Source organism: Agelaius tricolor, unplaced genomic scaffold (assembly GCF_023055355.1).
Source record: "Agelaius tricolor isolate 1412-34295 unplaced genomic scaffold, bAgeTri1.0.p SCAF_140, whole genome shotgun sequence".
NCBI classification, from domain to species: Eukaryota; Metazoa; Chordata; class Aves; order Passeriformes; family Icteridae; genus Agelaius; species Agelaius tricolor.
In genome coordinates, this window is record NW_027269400.1 from 78,712 (window position 1) to 98,703 (window position 19,992).

The window sequence follows — 19,992 nt, forward strand, 5'->3', positions numbered from 1 at the left end:
TCCATCCTTCTGTCCATCCCTGTGTCCATCCCTCTGTCCACCCCATTGTCCCTGGATGTCCCATCCTCCCTCTGTCCATCCCTCTGTCCATCCCTCTGTCCATCCTTCTGTCCATCCCTCTGTCCATCCCTCTGTCCACCCCATTGTCCCTGGATGTCCCATCCCTTTGTCCATCCCTGTGTCCATCCTTCTGTCCACCCCATTGTCCCTGGATGTCCCATCATCCCTCTGTCCATCCCTCTGTCCATCCCTCTGTCCATCCTTCTGTCCATCCCTCTGTCCATCCCTCTGTCCACCCCATTGTCCCTGGATGTCCCATCCTCCCTCTGTCCATCCCTCTGTCCATCCCTCTGTCCATCCCTTGTCCATCCCTTTGTCCATCCCTCTGTCCATCCCTCTGTCCATCCCTCTGTCCATCCCTTGTCCATCCCTCTGTCCATCCCTCTGTCCATCCCTTTATCCACCCTCTGTCCATCCCTCTGTCCATCCCTCTGTCCATCCCTCTGTCCATCCCTTTGTCCATCCCTTGTCCATCCCTTGTCCATCCCTTTGTCCATCCCTTGTCCACCCACCGGCCTGGCCGGACCCTGGTGACCCCTCCGGCCCCAGGTGGTTCTCGGGGGGGTTCCTGCAGGACCTCCAAGCCCACCCCAAACCCCACCAGGTGCTGGACCAGGTGATGGAGATCGCGGCCATCACGGCGCGCTACGAGGCGCTGGCGGCCGAGCTGCTGGCCTGGATCCACCACACCATCACCATCATCACCAACCAGAAGTTCGCCAACTCGCTGACTGGCGTCCAGCAGCAGCTCCAGGCCTTCACCGCCTTCTGCACCCTGGAGAAACCGGTCAAGTGAGGACCTCCTGCGGGGCTGCTGGTGGGGTGGGACCTCAGCCTGCTGCTGCTGGTGGTGGTGGGTGGGTCACAGTTCAAGCCAGACTGGGGGCACTGGGACATGGGTGGTGGTCATGGTCATGGTGGTGGTCATGGTCATGGTGGTGGTGGAGAGGTCCCAGTTCCACCCAAAGTGGTGGTGGATGGGACCTGAGGGGTGGTGAGGAGGTCCCAGTTCATCGTGGTGGTGTTGAGGAGGTCCCACTTCAGCCCAAACTGGTGGCAGTGGGACATGGGTGGTGGTGATGGTGGTGGTGGTCATGGTCAGGGTGGTGATGGGGAGGCCCCACTTCACCCAAACTGGTGGTGATGGTGGTGACCACAGGGATGGTGGTGATGTCCCAGCTCTTGGTGGTGGTGACCACAGGGATGGTGGTGATGTCCCAGCTCACGGTGGTGACCACAGGGACGGTGGTGACATCCCAGCCCATGGTGGTGACCACAGGGATGGTGGTGATGTCCCAGCCCACGGTGGTGACCACAGGGATGGTGGTGATGTCCCAGCCCATGGTGGTGACCACAGGGACGGTGGTGATGTCCCAGCCCATGGTGGTGACCACAGGGACGGTGGTGATGTCCCAGCTCATGGTGGTGGTGACCACAGGGGTGGTGGTGATGTCCCAGCTCATGGTGGTGGTGACCACAGGGACGGTGGTGATGTCCCAGCTCACGGTGGTGACCACAGGGACGGTGGTGATGTCTCAGCTCTTGGTGGTGACCACAGGGACGGTGGTGATGTCCCAGCCCACGGTGGTGACCACAGGGATGGTGGTGATGTCCCAGCTCACGGTGGTGACCACAGGGGTGGTGGTGATGTCCCAGCCCATGGTGGTGACCACAGGGGTGGTGGTGACGTCCCGGCTCATGGTGGTGACCACAGGGACAGTGGTGACGTCCCAGCCCGCGCTGGCGGTGACAGGGACCTCCCCACCGGTGCCACCCCGCAGGTTCCAGGAGAAGGGGAACCTCGAGGTGCTGCTCTTCACCATCCAGAGCAAACTCCGCGCCACCAACCGCAAGCTCTACGTGCCCAGCGAGGGCAAGAGCATCTCCGACATCAACAAGGTGAGCACGTGGAGATGGAGTCCCACCACGCCCCGCCGGCGTTGGGGACCCCCCCGTGACCCCGTGTCCCCACCCGCCAGGCCTGGACCTGCCTGGAGAAGGCGGAGCACGAGCGGGAGGCGGCCCTGAGGAACGAGCTGATCCGGCAGGAGAAGCTGGAGCTGCTGGCCCAGCGCTTCGACCACAAGGCCGTCATGAGGGAGACGTGGCTCAACGAGAACCAGCGCCTGGTCTCGCAGGTGGGGCCTGGGGCTGGGACAGTCCCTGGGCGGGGTGGGGGTGAGCAGCGTGGTGTGGATGGGTGGGGGGACCTCGTTGTGGATGGTGGGAACTCATCGGGGTCCTCCTTGAGCAGGGGAGGGGTGGTTGGACCTCATTGGGCTCCTCATTGACCATGGAGAGGTGGTGGGGCCTCCTCGACCTCCTCATTGACCATGGAGAGGGGCTTGGACCTCATTGGGCTCCTCATTGACCATGGAGAGGTGGTGGGGCCTCCTTGAGCACGGGAGGGGTGGTTGGACATCTCTGACCTCCTCCTTGAGCGTGGAGAGGGGGTTGGACCTCATTGGGCTCCTCGTTGGCCATGGAGAGGTGGTGGGGCCTCCTTGACCAGGTGAGGGGTGGTTGGACCTTCTGAGTTTCTCCTTGACCATGGAGGGCTGGTGGGACCTCCTTGACCTCCTCATTGACCATGGAGGTCTGGTGGGACCTCCTTGACCTCCTCATTGACCGTGGGGAGCTGGTGGGACCTCCTTGACCAGGCAAGGGGTGGTTGGACCTTCTGAGTTTCTCCTTGACCATGGAGGTCTGGTGGAACCTCCTCGACCACGGAGAGGGGGTTGGACCTCATTGGCCTCCTCCCTGGCCATGGAGTGGGGGTTGGACCTCATTGGTGTCCTCATTGACCATGGGGAGGTGGTGGGACCTCATTGACCATGGAGGGGGGTGGAACCTTCTCAACCATGGAGGACTGGTGGAACCTCCTTGACCATGGAGAGGGGGGTTGGACCTCATTGGGCTCCTCATTGACCATGGAGAGGTGGTGGGGCCTCCTTGAGCAGGGGAGGGGTGGTTGGACCTCATTGGTGTCCTCATTGGCCATGGGGAGGTGGTGGGACCTCCTTGAGCGTGGAGAGGGGGTTGGACCTCATTGGTGTCCTCATTGGCCATGGAGAGGTGGTGGGGCCTCCTTGACCTCCTCATTGACCCCAGAGAGGGGGTTGGACCTCCTTGATTATGGTGGACTGGTGGGTCCACCTTGACCATGAAGAGGGGGTTGGACCTCATTGGGCTCCTCATTGACCATGGAGCTCTGGTGGGACCTCCACAACCTCCTCATTGACCATGGAGGTCTGGTGGGACCTTCTCATTGACCATGGAGCTCTGGTGGGACCTTCTCGTTGACCATGGAGCTCTGGTGGGACCTCCTTGACCTCCTCATTGACCACAGAGAGGGGGTTGGACTTCATTGGCCTCCTCCTTGACCATGGAGCTCTGGTGGGACCTCCTCAACTCCTCCTTGACCATGGAGGGCTGGTGGGACCTCCTTGACCTCCTCCTTGACCATGGAGCTCTGGTGGGACCTCATTGACCATGGAGCTCTGGTGGGACCTTCTCATTGACCATGGAGCTCTGGTGGGACCTCCTTGACCATGGAGCTCTGGTGGAACCTCCTCGACCTCCTCATTGACCACAGAGAGGGGGTTGGACCTCATTGGGCTCCTCATTGACCATGGAGGGCTGGTGGGACCTCCACAACCTCCTCATTGACCATGGAGGGCTGGTGGGACCTCCACAACCTCCTCATTGACCATGGAGAGGGGGTTGGACCTCATTGGGCTCCTCATTGACCATGGAGCTTTGGTGGGACCTCCACAACCTCCTCCTTGACCATGGAGCTCTGGTGGGACCTCCTTGACCATGGAGAGGAGATTGGACTTCATTGGGCTCCTCATTGACCATGGAGGGCTGGTGGGACCTTCTCATTGACCATGGAGGGCTGGTGGGACCTCCACAACCTCCTCATTGACCATGGAGGTCTGGTGGGACCTTCTCGTTGACCATGGAGCTCTGGTGGGACCTCCTTGACCATGGAGCTCTGGTGGGACCTCCTCAACTCCTCCTTGCCCGCTGAGGACCCCACCCCACCCCTGTCCATCTCCCCCTTCAGGACAACTTCGGCTACGACCTGCCGGCGGTGGAGGCGGCCATGAAGAAGCACGAGGCCATCGAGGCCGACATCTCCTCGTACCAGGAGCGCATCCAGGTGGTGGTGGAGCTGGCCCTGGAGATGGAGTCCGAGGGCTACTACGACACGCGGCGCATCGGCGCGCAGAAGGACAACATCCTGCGCCAGTGGGCGCTGCTGACCGAGCTGGTGCGCGCCCGCCGCGCCCGCCTCGAGCAGAACCTGGCCCTGCAGAAGATCTTCCAGGAGATGGTCTACATGATCGACTGGATGGAGGAGATGCAGGTGCGGCGCCGCCGGAGGAGATCTCGGGCGGCGCCGGCAAAAATTCCGGCGGCGGTGCCGGGTGACGCCGTTTGGGTGTTCCCCCTGCAGGTTCTTCTGGTCTCCAAGGATCTGGGGAAGCATCTGCTGGAGGTTGAGGACCTCCTGCAGAAGCACGGGCTGCTGGAGGCCGACATCTCGGCGCAGACCGAGCGCGTCCAGGCCCTCAACGCCGCCGCGCTCAAGTTCTCGGAGCTGGACGGTAACGGGGGCCACCGGCGTGGGTGACCAGGGGGTGGTTGGCATTGGGAAGGGTCTGATGGACCATGGAAGGTCAGGCAAGGTCCTGATGGACCATGGGAGGGTCAGGCATGGCTTTGATGGACCATGGGAGGGTCAGGAAAGATCTTGATGGACCATGGGAGGGTCAGGCAAGGTCCTGATGGACCATGGGAGGGTCAGCCAAGGTCTTGATGGACCATGGGAGGGTCAGCCAAGGTCTTGATGGACCATGGGAGGGTCAGCCAAGGTCTTGATGGACCATGGGAGGGTCAGCCAAGGTCTTGATGGACCATGGAGGGTCAGGATGGTCTTGATGGACCATGGGAGGGTCAGGCAAGGTCTTGATGGACCATGGAAGGGTCAGGATGGTCCTGATGGACCATGGAGGGTCAGGGAAGGGTCTGATGGACCATGGAAGGTCAGGCAAGGTCTTGATGGACCATGGGAGGGTCAGGCATGGTTTTGATGGACCATGAAGGGTCAGGCATGGTTTTGATGGACCATGGGAGGGTCAGCCATGGCTTTGATGGAGCATGGGAGGGTCAGGCAAGGTCTTGATGGACCATGGGAGGGTCAGGAAAGGTCTTGATGGACCATGGAAGGTCAGGAAAGGTCTTGATGGACCATGGAAGGGCCATTCAAGATCTTGGTAGGCTGTGGAAGGGTCAACCAAGGTTTTGGTGGGCTATGGAGAGGTCAGCTGAGGTTTGTTGGACCGTGGGAGGTTCAATCCATGATCTTGGTGGCCCATGGAAAGGTTGACCCAAGGTTTTGGGTAGATCATGGAAGGGTCAACCCAAGGTCCTGGTGGGCCATGGAAAGGTCAACCCAAGGTCTTGGTGGGCCATGGAAAGGTCAACCCAAGGTCTTGGTGGGCCATGGAGAGGTCAACCTAAGGTCCTGGTGGGCCACGGAAAGGTCAACCCAAGGTCCTGGTGGGCCATGGAGAGGTCAACCCAAGGTCCTGGTGGGCCATGGAAAGGTCAACCCAAGGTCCTGGTGGACCACGGAAAGGTCAACCCAAGGTCTTGGTGGGCCATGGAAAGGTGAACCCAAGGTCCTGGTGGGCCACGGAAAGGTCCACCCAAGGTCCTGGTGGGCCATGGAAGGGTCAACCCAAGGTCCTGGTGGGCCATGGAAAGGTCAACCCAAGGTCTTGGTGGGCCATGGAGGGGTCAACCCAAGGTCCTGGTGGGCCATGGAAAGGGCAACCCAAGGTCCTGGTGGGCCATGGAAAGGTCAACCCAAGGTCCTGGTGGGCCACCTACAAGAGTCCCCACAGAACCCTCTGAGATCTTTGAGTCCAACCAGAGCCCAAAGGGCCACGTCCGGTCCTTCCTTGGACACCTCCGTGGCCGGTGACCCTCGGCCACCCGGTGCCACCATCTGAGCCCCTTCTCCCGGCCCAGGCTACCAACCCTGCGACCCCCAGATCATCTGCAACCGCGTCAACCACGTCCAGACGTGCCTGGAGGAGCTGGAGGAGCTGGCGGCCAAGAGGAGGAAGGAGCTGGAGGACTCGCGCCAGCTCTGGACCTTCTTCCAGGAGATGGAGGAGGCCGAGGCCTGGATCCGCGAGAAGGAGAAGATCCTGGCGGCCAAGAGCTGCGGCCGCGACCTCAGCAGCGTCCTGACCTTGACCAACAAACACAAGACCATGCTGGGCGAGCTGGGCAACCGCCGGGCTCTGCTCCACCAGACCATGAAGAAAGGCGAGAAGATCCTGGCCAAGAAGTCCTTCAGCTCCGTGGGCATCCAGGAGAAGATGCGAGAAGTCTGCTTGAGGTGGAAGAAGCTGGAGGAGATCACGGGGCTCCACCAGCAGCGCCTGGAGGACGCCTTGAACTTCTTCCAGTTCAGCGCCGAGACGGACGACCTGGTGGCCTGGCTGCAGGACATCTACCGCATCGTGTCCAGCGACGACTTCGGCCACGACGACTACTCCAGCCAGGCCCTGCTGCGCAAGCACCGCGCCGTGGTGGACGAGGTGGAGAAGCACCGCGCCGCCGTCCTGGCCCTGCGCAAGCAGCTGGCGCTGCTGGCCCCCGACCACCGGCAGGGCGTGGACATCCAGATCCGCGTGGTGGAGGTGGAGCAGCTCTACGGCGAGGTGGCCGAGGTGGCCGTGCTGAGGACGCAGTGGCTGCAGGACGCGCTGGCCGTCTACCGCATGTTCAGCGAGGTGCACGCCTGCGAGGTGTGGGTGGACGAGAAGGAGCAGTGGCTGGAGAAGATGGAGGTGCCCGAGGAGCTGGATGAGGTCGAGGTGGTGCAGCACAGGTGGGGCGGGGTCGGGTGGCCGAGGTTTCCTCGGGTGGCCGAGGTTCTCCGTGCTGTGGTGGACCCGCCCGTGTCCTTCTGCGCAGGTTTGAGAGCCTGGACCAGGAGATGAACAGCGTCATGGGGCGCATCCTGGACGTCAACCAGGTGGTGCAGCAGCTGGTGGATGGTGGCCACCCCAGCTCAGATGAGGTCCGCTCCTGCCAGGACCACCTCAACAGCCGGTACGGGCATGGTCCAAGGTGGACCTTGACCTTCTTGGGGTCTCTCTTGGTGGGGTTGGAGACTCTCAGCCTGTGGCTCTCCAGTGGTGGGATGTCCCTGTGGGGTCCAGGAATGGTCCAAGCCCATCCTGGAGGTCCTGAAATGATCTCAACCTTCTTGAGGTCTCCTTGGTGGGGACAGCTTTGTGTGGGGCTGCCTGGAGACCCCAAAACCTGTGGTTCTCCAGTGGTGGGACGTCCCCATGGGTTCCACCTCTTGGACAATGGTCCAAGCCCATCCTGGAGCTCTGAAAATGAGTCTCGACCTTCTTGAGATCTCCTTGGTGGGGGCAGCTTTGTGTGACCCCCAACCCATGATTCTCCAGTGGTGGGACGTCCCCATGGGTTCCACCTCTCCAGTGGTGGGACGTCCCCATGGGGTCCAGGTCTCCAGGACAATGGTCCAAGCCCATCCTGGGGGTCCTGAAATGAGTCTCAACCTTCTTGAGGTCTCCTTGGTGGGGGCAGCTTTGTGTGACCCCCAACCCGTGATTCTCCAGTGGTGAGATGTCCCCATGGGGTCCATGTCTCCAGGCCACCATTCCCAGCCCATCCCTGATCCTGGTGGGCCCCAGGATCCTGTGGGGATCTCCAGTGGTGAGATGTTCCTCCAGGACAATGGTCCAAGCCCATCCTGGAGGTCCTGAAATGATCTCAACCTTCTTGAGGTCTCCTTGGTGGGGGCAGCTTTGTGTGGGGCTGCCTGGAGACCCCCATCCTGTTGTTCTCCAGTGGTGGGACGTCCCCATGGGGTCCAGGTCTCCAGGCCACCATTCCCAGCCCATCCCTGATCCTGGTGGGCCCCATCCCAGCTCCGGCAGGGCCTCACCCCACTCCTGTCCCCGTCCCCAGCTGGAACCGGGTGGTGGAGCTGGTGGAGAGCAAGAAGAGCCAGCTGAGCTCCGTGCTGAAGATCCAGAACTTCCTCCTGGAGTGCAGCGAGATGAAGGCGCAGGTGCGGGAGAAGAGGAAAGCCATCGAGGCCACCCAGTCCGGCGGCAGCGACCTGGGCGGGGTCCTGGCCCTGCAGCGCCGCCTGTCCACCATGGAGGCCGCCCTGGTGGTCCTGGAGCCGCGGCTGGTGGAGCTCCAGCAGGAGGGCGAGGCCTTGGCCGCCGCCCACCCCGGCCGCGCCCTGGAGATCCTGCTGCCCTTCGAGGAGATCAGCGAGGAGTGGGACAACCTCAAGAGGGCCCTCCAGGGCTGCGAGGACACCTTGACCATCGCCGGCCGCCTCCAGCAGTTCATCCAGGACCTGGACAACTTCTTGGGCTGGCTGGTGAAGACCCAAGCGGCCGTGGGCTCCGAGGAGGTCCCCGACAGCTTGGCCGAGGCCGAGAGGCTGCTGAACGTGCACGTGGCCCTCAAGGAGGAGATCAACGGCTACGAGGAGGACTACGCCAAGATCCAGGCGGCCAGCGAGCTGCTGGCCCTGGAGGAGATGGAGGTGCCCTACCTGTCCCTCCAGCAGTGGCTGCAGAAGCTGGATGCGGGCTGGGGGAAGCTCCTGCAGAGCTGGGAGATGAGGAGGGAGCTCCTGGTGCAGTCCCACGTCTTCCACCTCTTCCTGAGGGACGTGCAGCAGTGCCAGAACAGCCTCTACAACCAGGTCTGGGAGCAGCAGGAGGTGGTGGTGGGGTGGGAGAAGGTCTGGGGTGGTGGAGATGGTGGGGTGGGAGAAGGTCTGGGGTGGTGGAGATGGTGGATGGGAGAAGGTCTGGGGTGGTGGAGATGGTGGATGGTGATGGGTGGGAGAAGGTCCTCAATGGAGATGATGATGGGTGATGGGGACAATGGGTGGGAGAAGGTCCTGGTCGATGGAGATGATGGATGAGTGATGGGTGGGAGAAGGTCCTCGATGGAGATGATGATGGATGATGGGGATGATGGTTAGAAGGTCCTGGTCAATGGAGATGATGGATGGGTGACGGGGACCATGGCTGGGAGAAGGTCCTGGTTCATGGAGATGATGATGGGTGATGGGAACAATGGGTGGGAGAAGGTCCAGGGTGGTGGAGATGATGGATGGGTGATGGTTGGGAGAAGGTCCTGGTTGATGGAGATGATGGATGCATGATGGGGACAATGGTTAGGAGAAGGTCCTGGTTGAGGGAGATAATGGGTGGATGATGGGGACCATGGCTGGGAGAAGGTCTGGGGTGGTGGAGATGGTGAATGCATGATGGGGATGATTTTTAGAAGATCCTGGTCGATGGAGATGATGGATGGTGATGGGGACCATAGTTAGAAGGTCCTGGTTGATGGAGATAATGGGTGGGTGATGGGGGCCATGGGTGGGAGAAGGTCCTGGTTGATGGAGATGGTGGATGGATGATGGGGATGATGGTTAGGAGAAGGTCCTGGTCAATGGAGATGATGGATGGTGATGGGGACAATGGGTGGGAGAAGGTCTGGGGTGGTGGAGATGATGGATGGGTGATGTGGACCATGGCTGGGAGAAGGTCCTGGTTGATGGAGAAGATGGATGGGTGATGGGAACCATAGTTAGAAGGTCTGGGGTGGTGGAGATGATGGGTGGGTGATGGGGACCATGGGTGGGAGAAGGTCTGGGGTGCCTGAAGGTCTGGGAAGGTCTGAAAAGGTCTGGGGTGGTGGAGATGATGGGTGGATGATGGTGATGATGGTTGGAAGATCCTGGTCAATGGAGATGATGGATGGGTGATGTGGACCATAGTTAGAAGGTCCTGGTCGATGGAGATGATGGGTGGGTGATGGGGACAATGGTGGGAGAAGGTCTGGGGTGGTGGAGATGGTGAATGGATGATGGGTGGGAGAAGGTCCTGGTCAATGGAAATGATGGATGGGTGATGGGGACAATGGGTGGGAGAAGGTCCTGGTCAATGGAAATGATGGATGGGTGATGGGGACAATGGATGGTAGAAGGTCATGGTTGATGGAGATGATGGATGGGTGATGGGGACCATGGGTGGGAGAAGGTCCTGGTCAATGGAGATGATGGAGGTGTGATGGGGACAATGGTTAGGAGAAGGTCCTGGTTGATGGAGATGATGGATGGGTGATGGGGACCATGGTGGGAGAAGGTCCTGGTTGATGGAGATGAGTAGAAGAAGATTTTGGGTGGTGGGAACGGTTTGCAGAAGGTCCTGGTCGATGGAGATGAGTAGAAGATTATTTTGGGTGGTGGGAACGGTTTGCAGAAGGTCCTGGTCGGTGGAGATGAGTAGAAGAAGATTTTGGGTGGTGGGAACGGTTTGCAGAAGGTCTCCAGCGATGGACTGGGGTGGGAGCAGCTCCTGGTGGAGCTCCTGTGGCCCCAAGGGCCGGGCAGAGCTCACCGGCCCCACCAAACCCTCCCAGGAGACCACCCTGGCCCACGCCGAGCTGCCGGACACGGTGGAAGGGGTGACCAAGGCGCTGAAGAAGCACAAGGACTTCACCACCACGCTGGAGCTGAACCTGCAGAAGGTCCAGCTGGTCCTGCAGGCCGGCGAGAGCCTCCGGCGCCAGCGCAACCTGCACAGCGACCGCGTGGCCGAGGCCATGGAGGAGCTTCGGGCCAAGTAGGTGCCACCATGGCCTGGAGAGCCCCCGAGGCACCAGGAGCACCCCGGAGCCACCAGCAGCTCCCAGGAACCCAAAATTCCATCCAGGAACCCAAAATTCCATCCAGGAACCCCAAAACTCCATCCAGGAACCCCAAAACTCCATCCAGGAACCCCAAAATTCCATCCAGGAAACCCAAAATTCCATCCAGGAACCCAAAATTCCACCCAGGAACCCCAAAATTCCATCCAGGAACCCAAAATTCCACCCAGGAACCCAAAACTCCATCCAGAAACCCAAAATTCCACCCAGGAACCCCAAAATTCCATCCAGGAACCCAAAATTCCATCCAGGAACCCCAAAATTCCAACCAGAACCCCAAAACTCCTCCCAGGAACCCAAAATTCCATCCAGGACCCCAAAATTCCACCCAGGAACCTGAAATTCCATCCAGGACCCCAAAATTCTATCCAGGAACCCAAAAACTCTCCCCAGGAACCCCAAAACTCCATCCAGGAACCCAAAATTCCATCGAAGAACCCCAAAATTCCATTGAGGAACCCAAAATTCCGTCCAGGAACCCCAAAATTCCACCCAGGAACCCAAAATTCCATCCAGGAACCCAAAATTCTATCCAGGAACCCCAAAACTCCATCCAGGACCCCAAAACTCCACCCAGAACCCCCAAAATTCCACCCAGGAACCCAAAGCTCCACCCAGGAACCCCAAAATTCCACCCAGGAACCCCAGAACTCCCCCTAAGACCCATCAAAACCACACAGAACCCCCAAAACTCTACCCAGGATCCCAAAACTTCACCCAGAACCCCCAAAACTCCACCCAGGACCCTGAAATTCCACCCAGAACCCCCAAAACTTCTCCCAGGACCCCAAAACACCTCCCAGAAACCCCAAACTCCACCCAGAACCTCCAAAACTTCATCCAGGACCCCAAAACTCCACCCAGGAACCCAAAGCTCCACCCAGGAACCCAAAATTCCACCCAGAAACCCAAAATTCCATCCATGAACCCCAAAACTCCACCCAGGAACCCAAAACTCCACCCAGAACCTCCAAAACTCCACCCAGGAACCCCAAAACTCCACCCAGGAACCCCAAAATTCCACCCAGAACCCCCAAAGCTCCACCCTGGACCCCAAAGCTCCACCCTGGACCCCAAAGCTCCACCCAGGACCCCCAAAACTCCGCCCAGGACCCCAAAACTCCACCCAGGAACCCCAAACTCCACCCAGAACCCCCAAAACTCCACCCAGGAACCCAAAACTCCACCCAGGAACCCAAAATTTGACCCAAAACCCCACCCAGAAGCCCCCAGGAACGAGGTCAGGTCTGGATTTTCTGGTGGATCCCAGATGGAACCCGTGCCTCAGTTTCCCCTCTGATTCAGGGGTTCATTAAGGGTTAATTGGGGGTTAATTAAGGGTTAATTGGGGGTTAATTGGGGGTTAATTAGGGGTTAATTAGGGGGTCACCCCCGGCAGGAGCCAGCGCAACCACCAGCTGGCCCAGGAGTGGACGCGGCGGCTCCAGGACCACCTCGAGCTCCAGAGGTTCCTCCAGGACTGCCGAGAGGTCAGGCCCCGCCTCCCGAGACCCCTCCCCAAAATCCGAGACCCCTCCCCCAAAATCCGAGACCCCTCCCCCAAAATCCGAGACCCCTCCCCCAAATCCGAGACCCCTCCCCGAGGTCCTCCATGGTGGGGGTGGTTTCTCCTCCAGGTTCTCCTCCAGGTTCTCCTGCAGGTGCTGCTGGGGGTGGTGGTCAGACCCCCCCACCCCTTGGTGTCACCTCCTGGTCCGTGGTGGGCTCCACCCCGGGTCACCCTCGGTGGGGTTTGGGGTTGGGGGGGGAGACCCCAAAAATCTCCCCCAGAGTTGGGCCAGGGGGTCCCCAAGGTGTCACAGGGGCTCCTCAGCATCTCAGGAGGCTTCGCTGGTGCTGGGGTGGGACCTTCTGTGGTCCATGCATGGATTTGGGGTCAGATTTGGGGGTCTCCAAGACCCTCGGGGTTCCTCAAGATGTTCCTCAGAGATGTCCCCCCATGGATTTGGGGTTGGATTTGGGGGTCCCCAAGATTCTTTGGGTTCCTCAGCATCTCAGGAGGCTTCGCTGGTGCTGGGGTGGGACCATGCCAGGAACTCGGTGACCCCAGAGATGTCCCCCCATGGATTTGGGGTTGGGTTTGGGGGTCTCCAAGACTCTTGGGGTTCCTCAAGATGTTCCTCAGCATCTCAGGAGGCTTCGCTGGAGCTGGGGTGGGACCTGCCTGGTCCATCCCAGGAGATGCCTCAGCCCCGAGATGTCCCCCCATGGATCTGGGGTTGGGTTTGGGGTCAATTTGGGGGATTTAGGGGCGAATTTGGGGTGGAATTTAGGGGGGATTTTTGAGGTGAATTTTGGGATGGATTTTGGGGTGGTTTTGGGGGATTTTGGGTTGGTTTTGGGGGTGATTTGGGGTGGAATTTAGGGGGATTTTGGGGATGGATTTTGGGGTGGTTTTGGGGGATTTTGGGATGGATTTGGGGTGGATTTGGGGTGGTTTTGGGGGATTTTGGGGTGGATTTTGGGGTGGTTTTGGGGGATTTTGGGATGGATTTGGGGTGGTTTTGGGGGATATTGGGGTGGATTTTGGGGGTGATTTGGGGTGGAATTTAGGGGGGTTTTGGGGGGTGAATTTTGGGGTGATTTGGGGTGGCTTTGGGGGGATTTGGGAGCAGATTTAGGATGAATTTGGGGTGGATTTTGGGATGGATTTGGGGTGGTTTTGGGGGATTTTGGGATGAATTTGGGATGGATTTTGGAGGTGATTTGGGGTGGAATTTAGGGGGATTTTGGGGATGGATTTTGCATGGATTTGGGGTGGTTTTGGGATGGATTTTGGGGTGGATTTTGGGGTGGTTTTAGGGTGGAATTTAGGGGGATTTTGGGGATGGATTTTGGGGTGGATTTGGGGTGGTTTTGTGGGGATTTGGGGTGATTTTGGGATGGATTTTGGGGTGGATTTGGAGTGAATTTTGAGGTCAATTCGGAGTGGACTTTGGGTGGATTTTGGGGTGGTTTTGGGTAAATTTGGGGTGGATTTTGGGTGGGTTTTGAGGTGGTTTTGAGATGAATTTGGGGTGGTTTTGGAGTGGAATTTGGATAATTTTGGGACGGATATTGTGGGGATTTTGGGGTGGAATTTAGGGTGAATTTCGGGGTCATTTTGGGATGGATTTGAGGTGAATTTGGGGTAATTTTGGGGTGAATTCGGGGGGATTTTGGGGTGGATATTGTGGGGATTTTGGGGGTTGGATTTGGGGTGAATTTCGGGATGGATTTGGGGTGAATTTTGAGGTGGATTTGGGGTGGTTTCGAGATGACTTTGGGGTAATTTTGGGGTGGATTTTGTGGGGATTTGGGGGGCGGATTTGGGGTGGATTTTAGGGTGAATTTGGAGCAGTTTCGGGGTGATTTTGGGGTGGATTTGGGGTGGATTTAGTGGAGATTTTGGGGGTGGATTTGGGGTGGATTTTAGGTTGGATTTGAGGTAAATTTTAGCATGAATTCGGAGCAGTTTTTGGGGTGGATTTTGGGGTGAATCCGGGGCAGTTTCGGGGTGATTTGGGGGTGGATTTGGGGCAGTTTTGGGGTGGATTTTGTGGGGATTTTGGGGTGGATTTGGGGGGGATTTTGGGGTGGATTTGGGGCGGTTTCAGGGTTATTTTGGGGTGGATTTTGTGGGGATTTTGGGGGCGAATTTGGGGTGGATTTTAGGGTGAATTCAGGGTGGATTTTGGGGTGAATTCGGAGCAGTTTTTGGGGTGGATTTTGGGGTGAATCCGGAGCAGTTTCGGGGTGATTTTGGGGTGGATTCGGGGTGGATTTTAGGGTGATTTTGGGGTGGATTTTGGGTGGATGTTGTGGGGATTTTGGGGGCGGATTTGGGGTGGATTTTGGGGTGAATCCTGAGCAGTTTTTGGGGTGATTTTGGGCTGAATCCGGGGCAGTTTTTGGGGTAATTTTGGGGTGCATTCGGGGTGGATTTTGGGGTGCATTCGGGGCAGTTTCGGGGTGGATTTTGTGGTGAATCCGGGGCAGTTTCGGGGTGATTTTGGGGTGGATTCGGGGTGGATTTTGGGGTGGATTTTGGGGTGAATCCTGAGCAGTTTCGGGGTGGATTTTGGGGTGAATCCGGGGCAGTTTCGGGGTGGATTTTGGGGTGAATCCTGAGCAGTTTCGGGGTGATTTTGGGGTGCATTCGGGGCGGTTTTCGGGGCGATTTTGGGGTGAATCCTGAGCAGTTTTCGGGGCGATTTTGGGGTGGATTCGGGGCATTCCGGGCTCGGCGCCGCTTCCCCCGCCGCTGCGGGGATTTTTTGGCCGCGTCTCCTCGGGCTCATCCGGCGCTCGCGCTCCGCCCGGGATCTGCTGCATCACGGCCGGGAGAGCCCGCGCCGGCCCCTTCATCCTCACCCTCCTCATCCTCCTCATCCTCCTCGGCCTCCTCCCGCAGCCTCCGGAGCCTTCCTCTCCCTCCTTCGCCGCCATCCTCATCCTCCTTCTCCTTCATCCTCCTCCTCCATCACCTCCATCATCCCCCCCGTTCCTCCTCCTCCTCCTTCCTCCATCTTCATCCCCTCCTCCTCCTCCTCCATCCCCCTCCTCCATCCTCATCCTCACCCCCCCTCCCCCGACCCTCCCGACCCCAAATCCGCCGCTTTTTTGGGGAAAAAAAAAAGGGGGGAGGGGGAGGGGGAGGGGGCTCCTCGCGCCTTTTCCGTTTTTTTAATTTTTTTGGGGGAAGGGGGAGGGGAAGGGGGGGGCTCGGTTATTTTTGGGGTTTTTTTTTTTGGGGATTATTTTGGGGGTCCCCTCCGGTATTTTTGGGGTTGTTTTGGGGTTTCCCTCGCCGATTTTTGGGGATTTTTTTGAGGTTTGGTTTTTTTTTTGGGGGGGGGTACCCTCGTTTATTTTTTGAATTTTTTGAGGGCTCCCCTCCCCTTTTTTTGGGTTTTTTTTGGGGAAATCTGGGGGGTTCCTCGCCCCCTTTCCCTCTTCTCTTTTTGGGGCAAAAAGGAGAAAAGAGGAGGCCCCGAAATTTATTTTTGGAGGGGGGAAATTTTATTTAATTTTGATTTATTTTAAGAAAAAAAGAGGAAGCCCCTGAAGTATTTTTTTAGCGGAGGGGGAAAATTTATTTAGATTTTTTTAGAAAAAAAGAGGAGGCCCCTGAGTTGGTTTGGGTTTTTTTTTTTTGGAGAGGGGGGGTAATTTATTTTGATTTTTTTTTTTTTTTTTTAGAAAAAAAACCGAGGAGAATCCTCCCAATTATTTTTTTTTTTTTGGGGGGGGGAATTTATTTAAATTTTTTTTCGATAAAAAACAGGAAGCTCTTCCCAATTTTTTTTTTTTTTTTTGTGGGGGGAAATTTATTTAATTTTTTTTTATCAAAACAGAGGAGAATCCTCCCAATTTTTTTTTAATTTATTTAATTTATTTAATTTTTTTTAATCAAAAAACAGGAGGCTCTTCCCAATTTTATTTCTTTTTGTGGGGAAATTTATTTTAATATTTTTTTTATCAAAAACAGAGGAGAATCCTCCCAATTTTTAGGATTTTTTTTTTAATTTTTTTTTTTTTTTATCAAAAAACAGGCGGCTCTTCCCAATTTTTTTTTTAATTTATTTAATTTTTTTTTATCAAAAACCAGGCGGCTCGTCCCAATTTCTTTTTTTTTAATTTATTTAATTTTTTTTTTAATCAAAAAACAGGCGGCTCTTCCCAATTTTTGGGGGTAATTTATTTAATTTTTTTTTTAGCAAAACAGAGGAGAATCCTCCCAATTTTTAGGATTTTTTTTTTTGAATTTTTTTTTTTTTTTAATCAAAAACCAGGCGGCTCTTCCCAATTCATTTGGGGGGGGGGTTAGGTGGGTATTTTATTATTATTATTTTAATTTGGGGGGGTCGCAAAGCGGAGCGCTGGCCGTGCCCCCGCAGCTCCATGCGTGGACCCGCGAGAAGGCGCTGATGGCCGGGGACCCCTCGCGGGACCCCCCCCCGCGGGACCCCCCGCCCAAGCCGTGGCTGCAGCACCCGGCGTTCCTGGCCGAGCTGGCGCAGAACCGCGAGTGGCTCCAGAGGATCGAGAAGGTTCCATTCGGGACGGGGGGGGGGGGGCGCGGGGGAGGAATGGAAATGGGGGTGGGGGGGGTGGGGGGGGGGGTGATACCGGCGCGCTGCCCCTCCCCCTCTCTCCCCCGCCCCCCCACGCGCGCGTTGCTGCAGCCCCCGCTTCCCCCCCCGCCCTCATTTTTGGTTGCGTCCTTGGCCCCCGCCCCGCCCCCTTCACTCCCCCTCAGTTTTGGTTGCGTCCTTGGCCCCCGCCCCCTCCTCCTCCCCCCCCCGCAGTTTTGGTTGCGCCGTTGGCCCCCGCCCCGCCCCCTCCTCCCCCCCCCCCCATTTTTGGTTGCGCCGTTGGCCCCGCCCCGCCCCCTCCACTCCCCCTCATTTTTGGTTGCGTCCTTGGCCCCCGCCCCCCTCCACTCCCCCCCCCCCCCCGCATTTTTGGTTGCGTCGTTGGTCCCCGCCCCGCCCCCTTCACTCCCCCCCCTCATTTTTGGTTGCGTCCTTGGCCCCCGCCCCCTCGTCCCCCCCCTCAGTTTTGGTTGCGTCCTTGGCCCCCGCCCCCTCCTCCCCCCCCTCATTTTTGGTTGCGTCCTTGGCCCCCGCCCCCCCCTCCCATCCCCCACACGAGGCGTCACGACCCCCCCCCTCCCCCCTTCCTCCTTGTGTCGCCCCCACTCGTGTCACCACCCCCCGCCCTCCCCCACGGTGTCCCCCGTGTGTCACCACCCCCCCACCCCCCCATGGTGTCCCCCCGTGTGTCACACCCCCCACGCCTCGTGTCACCCCCCCCCCCGTGTCACCCCCCCCGTGTCACCTCCCCCGTGTCACCCTCAGCCCCGTGTCCCCTCCCCCATGTCACATCCCCCCCCCAGTGTGTCCCCAACCTGTGTCACCCCCCCCGTGTCACCCTCCCTGTGTCCCCTGTGTGTCACCCCCCACCGTGTCACCCTCCCTGTGTCCCCTGTGTCACCCTCCCTGTGTCACCTGCCCTGTGTCACCCCCTCAGTGTCACCCGCCCTGTGTCACCTCCCCCATGTCACACCTGTCCCCCCCTCGTGTCCCCCCCCACTGTTTGTCACCCCCCCCATGGTGTCACCCCCACCCCCCCCCGTGTCCCCTCCCCTCCTGTCCCCTCCCCCCCGTTGTCCCCCCTGTGTCCCCCCCCCACGTCCCCAACCCCCCCAGATCCATCCTGGGGTCCCCACCTTGCCCCCAAACCCCAGAACCTGAGGAGCTCCCCCAGCACCTCCCCAAACCATTTGCGATGAATTTTGGGGTCCCACCTTGACCCCAAACCCCACCTTGACCCCATAACCCCAATGAGAGGGGGAGGATCTGCCCCAACATCTCCCAACCCCTCGAGATCAATTTTGGGGTCCCACCTTGCCCCCAAACCCCACCCCAGGATGTGAGGATCTCCCCCAACCTCTCCCCACCCCATTTGTGCTGAATTTTGGTTGTCCCACCCTGACTCCCCCCACCACCCCGGCCCCAAATTGGAGGTGGCTTCTGGAGCCCCACCTGAGCCCAGCCGCGCCCCCAGGAAGGCGAGGAGCTGCCCCAACATCTCCCAACCCCTCATGATCAATTTTGGGGTCCCACCTTGCCCCAAACCCCATCCCCAAACATGAGGAGCTGCCCCAACCTCTCCCCAACCCCTCGAGATCAATTTTGGGGTCCCCACCTTGCCCCCAGACCCCATCCCCAGGAAGGTGAGGATCTCCCCCAACATCTCCCCAACCCATTTGTGATGAATTTTGGTTGTCCCACCCTGACTCCCCCCACCACCCCGGCCCCAAATTGGAGGTGGCTTCTGGAGCCCCACCTGAGCCCAGCCGCGCCCCCAGGAAGGCGAGGAGCTGGTGCAGGCCAAGCCGGAGCTGAGCGGGGCCGTGCGGCGGCAGCTGGAGGAGCTCAGGAGATGCTGGCAGGAGCTGGAGAGCACCAGCCAGGCGCGGAGCCGGCGCTTGGCCGAGGCGGCGGCCGCCGAGCGCCTGGCGCGGAGCTTCGCCGACGTGGAGGCGCGGCTGGGCCGGCTCGAGGAGCAGCTGGAGAGCGTCGGGGGCACCGGCACCGCCGACCTGCGCAGCGTCAGCCGGCAGCTGAACCGGCTGCAGGTGCGGGGGACAGCAGGGGATGGGGACAGCAGGGGTTGGGGGACAGCGAGGGGTGGGGGACACCGAGGGTGGGGGACAGCAGGGGATGAGGGACAGCAGGGGATGGGGGACATTGGGTGTTGGGGGGACAGCAGGGGGTGGGGGGACATTGGGTGTTGAGGGACACCAAGGGTTGGGGGACACCAGGGGCTGGGGGGACATTGGGGGTTGGGGGGACATTGGGTGTTGGGGGGACATTGGGGGTTGAGGGGACACCAGGGGTTGGGGGACAGCAGGGGATGGGGGGACAGCAGGGGATGGGGGGACAGCAGGAGTTGGGGGAGACACCACATTATGAGGGACACCAGGTTATGGTGGACACCAGATTGTGGTGGAGACCACATTATGGGGGTGCCACCAGGTTATGATGGACACCACATGATGGGGGGTGACACCAGGTTATGGTGGACACCAGATTGTGGTAGACGCCAGATTGTAGCGGGCACCCCATTATGAGGGACACCAAATGATGGGGGGTAACACCAGGACACCAAATGACGGGGGTTGCCACCAGGTTATGGTGGACACCACATTATGGGGGTCTCCACCAGGTTATGGTGGACACCACATTATGGGGGTCTCCACCAGGTTATGGTGGACACCACATTATGGGGGTCTCCACCAGGTTATGGTGGACACCAAATGATGGGCGTCACCACCAGGTTATGGTGGACACCACATTATGGGGATCACCACCAGGTTATGGTGGACACCAAATGATGGGTGGGGGTCACCACCAGGTTATGGTGGACACCAAATGATGGGTGGGGGTCACCACCAGGTTATGGTGGACACCAAATGATGGGGATCACCACCAGGTTATGGTGGACACCACATTATGGGGGTCGCCACCAGGTTATGGTGGACACCAAATGATGGGTGGGGGTCACCACCAGGTTATGGTGGACACCAAATGATGGGGATCACCACCAGGTTATGGTGGA

The 19,992-nt window shown here is 58.7% G+C and overlaps 1 protein-coding gene across 2 annotated transcripts in view; it reads left to right on the forward strand.

Annotated features, from left to right (window-relative positions):
• The window catches only part of SPTBN4 (spectrin beta, non-erythrocytic 4), a 44,602-nt gene that overhangs the window by 7,168 nt on the left and 17,442 nt on the right, over positions 1–19,992 (forward strand). For both annotated transcript variants that reach the window (XM_071420426.1, XM_071420427.1), the window contains exons 9-20: positions 665–852; positions 1,842–1,959; positions 2,040–2,198; positions 4,130–4,432; positions 4,523–4,673; positions 6,103–6,973; positions 7,060–7,197; positions 8,089–8,845; positions 10,576–10,778; positions 12,263–12,353; positions 16,764–16,916; positions 18,740–19,009. In XM_071420426.1, the coding sequence (XP_071276527.1) occupies positions 665–852; positions 1,842–1,959; positions 2,040–2,198; positions 4,130–4,432; positions 4,523–4,673; positions 6,103–6,973; positions 7,060–7,197; positions 8,089–8,845; positions 10,576–10,778; positions 12,263–12,353; positions 16,764–16,916; positions 18,740–19,009 (3,402 nt within the window). The remainder of the gene's footprint in view (positions 1–664; positions 853–1,841; positions 1,960–2,039; positions 2,199–4,129; positions 4,433–4,522; positions 4,674–6,102; positions 6,974–7,059; positions 7,198–8,088; positions 8,846–10,575; positions 10,779–12,262; positions 12,354–16,763; positions 16,917–18,739; positions 19,010–19,992) is intronic.